This window comes from Struthio camelus, chromosome 18 (assembly GCF_040807025.1).
Source record: "Struthio camelus isolate bStrCam1 chromosome 18, bStrCam1.hap1, whole genome shotgun sequence".
Taxonomy (NCBI): domain Eukaryota; kingdom Metazoa; phylum Chordata; class Aves; order Struthioniformes; family Struthionidae; genus Struthio; species Struthio camelus.
In genome coordinates this window covers 15,626,944-15,637,918 of record NC_090959.1, presented here as the reverse complement: position 1 = coordinate 15,637,918, position 10,975 = coordinate 15,626,944, and the positions used below count along the sequence as shown (strand labels likewise).

Sequence of the window (10,975 nt, the reverse complement as noted above, 5' to 3'; positions counted from 1 at the left end):
TTCGGAGTGGTCTTTAAGCTTCCTTTGAATTAGGCCGGCTAGCCCAAGCTCCTTCCTGCTCCCGAGGAAGCTGAGCTTTGGCTCTCCGGCTGCACCGGAACGGGCTCGGAGCGCTCGGGACTCGCGCTGTTGTCTCGCTCTTTGCCTCGCAGGGCCCTGCGCAGCCGGAGGCTACGGAAAAACGGGGGCGAGGCGCGGGCTGCGCGCGCTTCAGCAGCCTCCGCCTCCTGTCAGGGCTGTTCCCGCCCGCCGCCGGGGGCGGGGCGCCTCGCGGCGACCGTTTAACGGCCGCGCCGCGGCCCCGCCTCGTCACGCCGCACCGGAAGCGCTCCCCCCGCCTTTCCGCTTCCGGGTGCCGGCCGCCTTCCTTTCCGCCGCGGACTCGCGCGAGGTAGGCGGCGCGGCGCGGCGGCGCTCGGGGGCGGCGGCGGCGGCGGGGTCCGGCGGCCCCCGGGGGGGCGGCCACGCGAGTCCCGGGGGGGGGGGTGTTGGTGGGGGGTGAGGGGGAGGACCCGGCCGCTCCTCGGCGGGACGCGGAGGGAGCGGGGCCCGGCGCGGTCGTCTCCCCCCCCCCCCCCCCCCGGGTCGCGGATGGCCGCCAGCGCTGCGGTGCCTCCTTCAGGTGTCGCCTGGTGCCTGAGCTCGGCGTGAGGCGCGCAAGATGCAGAACGACGCCGGCGAGTTCGTGGACCTCTACGTGCCGCGGAAATGGTGAGCGCTTCCCGCGGGGCACGGGTGGGGGCTGCTCCCCCCCCCCCCCCCCCCGCTGGCTGGGGGCCCCGGGGCGCCGGCAGCCCCAGAGTGGCTTGTCCGGAGGCTGACGTGTGCGGCGGCCGTTCCCGTGTAACAGTAACCACCTTTACTCAATGAAATAAGCGCTATTTTTAACAATTTTGTGAAAATAAATCACATCAATGCTTTTCTTTTTTTCTATTGGTTTCCCCTATCTGCTCTTTTATACCGATTTCTTTGAAAGAGATTAACCACGTTTCTAATTTACTGCTTATTTGCCACCGTTGTGCTAGTACTTCCCAATGCTTTGGTGAGCTGCCATCGTTTCTATTACATGAATATATGGTTGTGCCCTTTCTCTGAATTGAGACAGCCCAGCCTGAAAGTTTTCTATTTGTATATTTCGGAGGAAACTTAGCATGTAAACATCTCAATTCCTTTTGAAAGCATGCATAAGCTTTTCTTAAATATCTAAAATTAAGCACATTTAGTGGAGACTAAGTCATTAAAAAGAAAGTTGTACTTGTTCTGCTACATAGCAGTTAACCTCACAGTGGCAGTAGCAGCTAATCTGCAGCTGCTTTCAGGAGAAGTGCACGTGCGTATTTGTAGCACTGTAGCATTTCTGTGTTAAGAAAGTCTGAGCCTGTTAAATTGCACGTTGCCTTGATAACGCATCTTAAACGTAACATAGAGATTACAGCAAACGGACAACGAGGAGTTTCTTGTAAATACGTTTATTAAACCTAATAAAAGTTGCAACACCCGAATGGCTTATTTTTTAGTCACTCTTAAAAGTAAATATTTCTTGAAATGTGTGATTTCTTGGACAACTGACATTAGACAACCTGAGTGTCTTTTGATAGCTGTAACAGCTCCCAATGAAAAAGCTGTAGAAACTGCATTCTTATGAATTACCTTGATTGCTCTTATTTTTTGCATGTTAGAAAAGAAAAAAATCCTTATTCTGTGTGTGGCTTGAAGGACTATGCCACTGTGCGCACTGTATAGGAAGAAACTGGGCATGTAATGGACAAATTGAAGGGATTAGTAGGCAATTAACCATAACACTACCAACGCTATCAATTTAGCCATAATGCTACTCTCCTTTAAAGGTGTCTTAAAACTGCATTTTAACTTCCTGAACATTGTCTGGAGTGTCTGGAAACTTTGGTTGTTACTGTCAAAACTTTTTGTGCAGCTTTCATCTTCTTGTGGATTTGGCTTTAATAGTCTGTTCACTGTCACTGTCCGTTTCCTTTTGTTTTAAATATACCTTGTTATTTTATTCCTCAGCTCTGCTAGCAACCGAATAATTGGTGCCAAGGATCATGCTTCTATTCAGATAAATATTTCTGAGGTGAGTTTTGTAACAGAAATATCTGATGAGAAAGCTGTAACTGCAAATTGATTATAAAAGGTTGTGATGCATCTGCAAATAATTCACTAGCCATCATATGAGAGTGAAATTAGAGGGTCTTCAAACATGTAGTTATATTATTAAGTCACCTCTGGCTATTTTTTAACTCATTGGAAACTACTCAGTAGAAGGAATTTCATCAGCTCTGAAAATAGTCTGTTCCGGTGCTTAACTGCTAGACTAAATAAAATTTCCTGACTCTAAATATTTAAAGTGGGAAATACAGGGATTTCATATCCTCATATCCTGAAGGGAATAAGCAGAATAAATGCTTGCTTTTGGAAGACTCTTACTCACTCCCTCAGCATTTACCTGTCTATTAAAAAAGTGCAATCTTTCGTCTTTCCTTGTGTATCTTGTTTGATACGTTTATATTCTTGCTGATCTTCTCTGTGTTCTTTCTAGCTCGTCCAAGCTTTAAGAAAGATGTAGTTTCCAGAGCAGGAGTCTATTTCTGTTCTACTTCGCTTAACTAGGGTGCCATCATCTGTGTTTTGTGTGCCGCATTCCTGTTAATACAGAACACTGCTGCTCTTGATAGATGACAAATGAGATTGCTTGCTTTCTTGTGTGCAGCGTTATCATTTCATTAACTCAGTGTTTTGGGATTTATACGCTTAGAACTTTATCTGGGAAGTGTTGACTATTTATATTGACGTGGTATTTTACGTTTGTTTCTCTTTCTGTAACATAAAAGAATTTGTTCTTGTCATAATTGAGAGACCACAAGACTATATTCCCATATTTTAAACAACTGGATCTCTTGAGTTATCTCTTTGACTTAAACAGAACATTCTAAAAAGTAACATTTACAGGAAATCATAAAAATTAAGGCAGATACTTTTCTTGTTCACTGTGTTTCATGTCTTACGTGATCCCTGTTTCTTGCTTTCAAAAGATCAGAGATTAGCAGAACTCAAAAACAAAGCAGTGAAGTATGATAGGTTTCACCACAAGGTTTAATTTCACAGTGTATAGTGATTAGTGGGGTTTTTTTCCCCTGATAAATAAGTAACTTTCATCTTTGAATGCTTTGCAAGTGTGATACAAGTTTCTAAGAATTCTGTAAGAATCTGTTTGTATGGAGTAACTTGCTTGTAATTACAGGTTGACAAGGTAACGGGCAGAGTCAATGGCCAGTTCAAAACATATGCCATTTGTGGAGCAATTCGTCGGATGGTAAGTGTTTTCTTGAAGGAAATGATAGGAAATGATAGTGCTGCCTTTGATATTGATTAGTCATTCTTTGGATGCGAGTTTTGCTTGCAGGAAAAGATTAGGCCATGTATAATTCCAAAAAGACACAGAACCTCTTCCTCTAGAATGAAGTGAAGGCACATTGTTGGAATAATGAAAGTAGGTTGAAGACATGAAGAAATTCACTTGCAGAATCAGTTTATTATGAATTTTTTTTTCAGTTCTTTGGTTTGGAGAATTATGTATGTTTCTCTTAAAGAAAAAAAAAAGATAAACGTGGAATTTTTTCTATACAAATATACCAAGCTACTGATCTCTTTGCTTTTTTAATCTGTTGTTTGTAATTATTAGAGTTGGTGCCATCATAACTTAAACATTAAACAAACGTGGTGTGAAGCTTCCCAGAGTTCGTCAGAGGCCTGTTTACTCAGGAATACCTCTTGTTAGTACAAGTGTATATGTTCTCAAGCAAAAACTGTTTCTTTTTCTTTGTTTTAAAAATGGTAATTTGCACGTATAAAATGCAGTGAGCTTACTTCTCTGTCTTTTTAATGTGTGTCAACAACTATTTGGCCTCTTCAGAATTTTCTTTTTTATTAAAGGGGGAATCGGATGACTCCATTCTGCGTCTGGCGAAAAATGATGGAATTGTTTCCAAGTACGTATGTTTATCTCATCCTTGATAACATTTGCAAGGATGATTTCTTTACCCAAACCTAAGTTCTAGGATGGACATGCATATACTATATTTATAGCATGCTTATACGGTTGGTCAAAAACATTTACTCAAGCTGTTGAAGCGTGCTAGTTTGTAACACTTTGTTTCATTTCTTTTCTAGGAATTTCTAACTGAAGAAACTTTGGTATGGAACATCCGATGTAAAATAAACAGTTCAAATCTATCTTGTTCTGTGTCTTTTGTTCTAACCATAACCTCTCTGGTTCACTGTCAGCTTCCCCCACCCCACCTCCATGTTTAATAAGCCTTGCGGTTTTAGCTAGTCTCCTTTTTTGATCTGTAATGGCACATTTTGCAATGCAGCAGTCATAATTTGACCTGCTATTTCCATGGAAAATTTGCACAGAATATGGTCTCTAAAGGGATTATTTTGGCTAGAGTATCAACGTTCAGCACCTTTTTTCTCTTGACAGAGGCTTACAGCATGTGTTCTGCCATTTACACACAGGCTCTAAGAGAATTATTAAAGCTGTAATTCATGAACAGTCTTATCAGAAATGGTTATTTTCTTGGCATCCAGCAGATTGGTTGCCACGTGAGAGAGAGTATTAAAGAAGGCTTTACTTTTTTCCTTCTGTTTTTGACCGCAATGTTGAAAAGCAGGGAAATAATTCAGTGAGAAATAACTGAGTATTTGGCATTATTTTAATAAATAGCTTAATAGGCCTTTAATGGCTAGATAAAATTTTTGCTTGATGATGCATTATTTGTGGTTATCCTAACAGCAGAACCCAAGGATGGGGCAGGCAGTTTGAATGAGACTACATTTGCTGACATTGCCTGTCTTATCTGCCAGTTCCCTGTCTCTGGCTGGTTTTCATCACTAGTAACATAATGCACAGCAAAGTTCTTGCCTTTTAGTTTGAAAAGGTTTCAAAATTTTACCTGTTGTACTTCAGGTGTTTGGTTTTACTTGGAACGGGTGAGTTTGTTGGTAAGAATTTGAAGTTGATGAAGAAGTCATTGTGAAAGGAAAAAAAAACATTGGTTGGCTCAGACCACGCTGACAGTCTTAAGAAATTGCTAGCTTTGCTGAGTTTGTGTCAGGCATTAACTTGTAATTCTAGATTAGAAATAGACTTACTGATTATTCTGCAATGCTGAGATCGGAGATGTACTGTGAAACTGAGGTGCATAACACTTATAACCATCCTGATCTTGCAATGCTGTCTTCTAAAATCTCTGAACTTGTTCTTGCTTAGTGTGCATAAATATGCCGGAAACACCTCATTTCGTGATCCATCTCCTCTACCTTTTTTCAGCTCTTCTGAATAGACTTTCATATTTTATTTATAAAGTGCTTTTCCCAAAGTGTTATAACTCTACTAATGGACCATTGGGACCTCGCCTGTCACCTGAGTGGGCTCTGGTGCCTTGGCCGCTATATTACTACTTCCTTATGTCTTAGCAGTATTAAGCACTGTATTTATGATGTGACTCCTCACTGAATAAGCAATACGGCTTGTTTGTGTGGTTAGGGAAAACGATTGCTGGCTGAGAATTGAGAAGCTTTCTAGAAAGACCTTCTAAAGGAGATAAAATCTTAAAGTTTAACATCTTACACTTCAGGAGCCAGGTGTAGTAGCTACCCCTGTACACAGACTGTCCTTCAGACTGTATTCTCATCTGTGTATTTTAAAGAATTGCTAAGAAAGGTTATATCCGGATTATACAATTTTCACTCCTGTGTGATCTTTCACAGGAAAAGATTCCAATAGTACAGAGACTCTTCAGTACTTTCTAGGCTTGCGCCACATGTCCTCAGTAGGATGATGTACAGAATTAGCACTGTTCACATCTCTGCGTAGACCCTGTCTTGTAGTTTCCTCATGTGATGGAAACGGTTTTGGTGATGCTTTCCTGTTTATGCTGTAAGCAGTCTCCACGTAGAGCTAGTTACCATGCAGCTTATTTCTGACATGTTTGCAAATCGCTGAAGATTCATGTGGGTGTGGGAAACTTAGACTTCTCTCAGGGTAGTCTGGAATAGGGATGTTAACGGCCTCTGAACTAAGGAGGAGGGTAAACTAGTCCTGTATATAGTATCTTTCTCTTTATATTTGTCTAATTCTTAGAGATTTCAAAGTGCGACATACCCTGGAAGATCATGTCTTAAATTTTTAACACTACATAGTTGTCTATTGAACTAGGCATAGTAAATCAGGCTATGTTCACACTTAACTGCAGGATAAAATGTATTTTTTAATTTGAATCTTTTTCAAGTCAAAAATGAGTAGGATTTTACGTGTATGGTACTATATAGATATACTGAAGTACATAAATAAACCTTTATTGCAGACGCAGTTGCAGCAGAGAGAAGGCTGAAATCAGCAGGCTACTATCCTTTTTTTAGCTTAGCTATGAACTGAAACATACTTGGTTGCACATTCCGTCTTCCCACTGATAATGTTTAAATTTACTAGTCCTTCTCCAAGCTGATAGAACTTTAAAAGATAAATAAACTGTATGTTTCAAGTAAGCAGAAACTCAGCTGAAAAGACCAAAAAAGGCTTCATCTTGAATTCCCAACTTCTTAGTATAGAAAACACAAAAGAGGTGCCTTCTAAATACCACCCAAAAAAGCGCCAAAACTTATTTTGGACTTACTGTTGTCTTCTTACATCAAAGTCAGCCATGAAAGATGCATCTAAAAGAAAATGAGACTGTTAGTTGTGATTCTCCTGGAAATCATTAATTTTTCCAGCAGATAAATCTCAGAAAACACATTCTGGAAAAACAAATACTGTCTCCAAACTGGAGAGAGTTAGGCTTGGCTTGAGTCCAATCATCGTTACTTTTTTTTGTACACAGTAACAGGAGATAAGTTTTAATTGGACTTGATCTTAAATGACTGCCATATCTTAAATTAGCTGCTCCTGCCTTGGCATTAGGGTAGAACTTTAAATAAAATCAGTAACTGTTTACTGCTGATAAATGCCTAGTTTAGCAAAGTGTTTAAATATTGTTGACTTGTTCCTAATCCTCTGAGACTCTGTTCATCCATGTGGATTTCAGTGGAATTCCCCCATAATGCAAAACGAACGGAGGTTAAAAGCTCAAGATGAGCTTGAGGTCTCTCAAATGTCTTTTTAAGCAGAAGAGTCCATTAGAATAGGACTATACCAAATGAAATATACACTCTTGTCTTAATTGTATATTTAAGAATTATGCTTTAAAATTTATAACTTTTTTTCTGCTACATAATACAGCTGCCATACGTGTTTCAGAAGTTCAGAAAATTGAATTGGACAAAACATTTTAATTTCTTGTCAAAACAAGGATATGAAATGTTATGATGCCATATCCTAAAGTGTGGTTCAACTGGAAATGGACTAGTGCTATGACAAAGGGATCCTGAAGTTCACATTCTCTTCACTGGAAAGAAATTACAGAGCATTAGGTTTTATAAAACTTTCTGCAGAATCATAACAAGGGAGAATGTGTGTCCCTTTAAAAATTAATTTTGAGTTGCATTTTCTAGTATCGTGATGTAAAATGTCCTTTGTTTTCCTGCGACAGGAATAGTTCAGATCTAGAGCCATGAAAGGGAATGAACTGTACTTGTACTGTACAAGATGGACAGAGTTGCCCTTACATGGTTACATTGCACCCAGTCGTGAAATTCTTTTCTATTACTTACAAGGACTTGGCAGTGGCATCCTAAAGACATCTGATTAAACTGAGGCTATTTCAGTATCTTTCGCCAAAATTTTGCTGCCCAGGCTGAGCCCAGCTATCTGCTCCTTAAAACACCTTCTTTTCTGGTAGGAGCTTGTGGATGTCCTGTAACACTGATTTAATTTCTTTTAAGCCTAAACATTCTTTTAATGAACTACACGGTGTTGAAAAGCTGCTTTAGACAATCTTAGCTGTATGTGTGTTGTGATCAGAGGTCTGGGGTTAGGAGGCCACTGTATCTTCTGTTGCTGGGGGCGCAGAATTAGCAGCGCTGATAGTGAGCTTTGTTTGAAAGATGCCAAACAGGCAAAGCACTTCCCAGGCTGGGAGAGGACAACAGGCGCTGCGCTTCCCTGGCGCTGCTTGGGCTTTACTGAAGAAAGGTATTGAGAGTTGTGACTCGAAGAGGAATGTAAGGGCTGCGGATGTGTCCAGCCTACGTGTGCATCTGCCGCTGCTGCCATGCTTCCCGGTTCAGACTGGAGAGCGCGGAGCAGAGGCTGTCTCACTGGTGCTCCCTACAGAGAGGAAGCCGGGATCGCTTGTCAAGAAGGCTCTTTCTGTTCCACACCTAAGGGGATGCCGTTTATTTTCTGAAAGCAGGCTGTAGCTTGCTGAAAGCCTGGCTAGAGGACTGAACTAAGCCGTTACACTAGATCTGGCAGCATTGTTGTTTCTTATTTGGCTGTCAGGGAGGGCTGTCTGTTGCCATCTCCTGTTTTGTCCGATTGCTGTCACTCTTCGTGCTACACTGAGATGAAAACACTTCTCCGCTGCAAATATCACTCCAAGTAGGTTAAGGATGGGTTTGGTTCTAGTTAATTCATTGATGACAGTTTGTGTTTAGGCATCCCAGAGGGGACGGCTTCCCACGTGTATGTTGGACTAATCAGCCATGGAATAACCATAGAAAACCAATTAGGTACTCCTTTCTGCTGGGAAATACACCACTTTTTAACATCAGGCAGGAGTTCCTCTTGGCTAAATCCTCAGTGAAACTGCAGAAATTTGGATTTTAAGAATTAAGAGCTATTAATAAGGTCAATGTAGGATTTTTTTTGTGTATTATGGTGAAAAAGGCATCATATTCAACATCTATTCTCAGCATGCTGATAGGAAGTAAGGCAAACGTGGTCAGATTGAACCAAATGAATTCTCCTGCAGTGCACACATCAGTGCTTTAGTCTGCCGAGAAATTCTGTTCTGTAGTTTCTTTTTACTGGACAAGAGCTGTGCAGGCAAGTAAGCAAGTGCCACTTCTGCTGAGAATTTGTGAACTTCAGTTTGGGCCTGCAAGCAGTGATATGAGATCTTAAAGCTGATGGTAATTGCAAAGCGGGTAGAACGGGTGGTATTGGAGATGGCAGGGGGAAGCATCTCTGGTGCCTTTAAAATCAGATCCTTTCAGTGAATTCCCCTTTCACGACGGCGGAGTGTTTCTGTTAGCAGTTCTGCTGATTTTTATGCTCTCATCCTGATCAAGAGGCGCAGATGATGGGGTAATTAATGACAACAATTTTGTCTTGTATGCTAAGCCTCCTACAACTCATGGGCGACTTGAGTGATGCTTAATTTTTCTGTTGCTCTTTTCCTTCAGTAGATCTCTGCAGGCCTTACAAAGAAGTACATGTTTTTATCCTTGTTTTGCATCTGGAAAAGTGATGATGTCCTGAAAGTGAAGTGAACTCAGGAATGCTCATCCATCAGGCATTTGATAGCACCTGGAGTGAAAAGCAGATCTTCAAGAGTCTCCGAGCTGCGAGTATATTGTCTGTTAACCCCCACTAGGTATTCTTTTAAGAAGACGTCACAATATCCTGGCGCGAATAGTATATTTGCTGGGCTTTGATGTGAGATTATGGCATGGATGGAAGTAAAAGTCATACTTTGCGTTTTGATGAGCTAGCTGTAAACTTTGTGCTACGACATGCCCTATTCGTCAAAATTTAGCTATTGCATACCCAGGTCTCTAATGCAGCTCTACATGGAATCACGTCTTGTCAATGGTTTCATAGGGCGTCAGAGCCCCGAGAAGCACCCTTGATCTTGCTGCAGCTATCAACACATACCCGAGTGGAATGTGCTGGCTTTCTGATATGGATCTAAGTATAATATTAGACTGTCAGCCAAAACACAGTTATTTCAGGAGTGGCTAGAAGCTTTACTATGCATTAAGCTAGGCTTGTAACCTTACCGTGACTGGTATCTGAAAACAGGCACGCTGTTGCAGAAGTGAATTGTGGTGTCTATCAGGTAAGCAGCTGTGAGCAAAAAATGCTGAGATGCTGTAAGTTTTTTCCATGAAATAGATTTTTCATGAAATGTTTAGCACAACTTTCTATATGGTTTGATAGTTGGATGCTCTTCGTGCTGGGAAATGTGATAGTTTATGGCCTTGGAAAAGTGTTTTAAGACTGAAGCATTTTTTATGTCTAAGACTGAATAAAAATAGCCCTGACAAATAAATTGCGTACTGCACTGAGAAGGTGATAGGAAATCATTGCTTGCAGCCTGTCCTTGCTTCATTCAGTGTTACTCCCTTAGATCTCTACACGGGCTAGAAAGGCTGGATATTTATAATTCTCCCTCTGACCATTTTGGTGCTAAGAGAAGGGGATTTACGAGCGTGATTTCTGTTGTGGCCAATGGGAGCAATGCTTGCAGCAAACTCCCTCTGCATTCCTAGGAAAATCGGGTCATTTGTGCTGGATCACTCAGCCAGGCACCGGAGCCAGATCTGTGACCATACAGCCCACAGGCCGTCCGTGCTGCAGAAATAATGACCTTAAAAAAATGACACTGCAATTAACTTCAGTGTCTGCTGATGGGTCACTTTTGCTCCTGTCTTGTGTCTGCTCTCAAGCACTTGAAATCTGTCATCCCAGTGTTCAATATAGTTCATGGCAGTCCCAAACTTGGAATAGTTTCCAGGCAGACTGGCCCAAATCTGAGGATCTAAGACTGCATGTACCTGGAAATAAGTAATTAAAATGAAGCTAATCCCAGATGGTGCCAATTAAAATGTGCATTACAAAAGGAGGATTAAGGAAGTGGATTTCAGGCTGCAAAGCATATTACCTGAGAGGGGGTTTGATCACTGTAGCGCAGAGGTCATATTTCTAGAAGCCCAGCACATCTTGACACAACACTGGCTTTGGAGAGTCTGCATCCTGTTCCAGACCATAACTGAGCCAAGCCTTGGATCACTT

The 10,975-nt window shown here is 41.6% G+C and overlaps 1 protein-coding gene across 1 annotated transcript; it reads left to right on the top strand.

Moving 5' to 3' along the window:
• Positions 1–63: 63 nt before the first annotated feature.
• Positions 64–4,251, top strand: RPS21 (ribosomal protein S21). The gene is made up of 6 exons (XM_068912039.1): positions 64–391; positions 623–711; positions 2,029–2,092; positions 3,260–3,331; positions 3,952–4,007; positions 4,189–4,251. The coding sequence occupies exons 2-6, from the start codon at positions 662–664 to the stop codon at positions 4,196–4,198; spliced, it is 252 nt and encodes an 83-aa protein (XP_068768140.1). The 5' UTR covers positions 64–391; positions 623–661; the 3' UTR covers positions 4,199–4,251.
• The last annotated feature ends 6,724 nt before the right edge of the window (positions 4,252–10,975 follow it).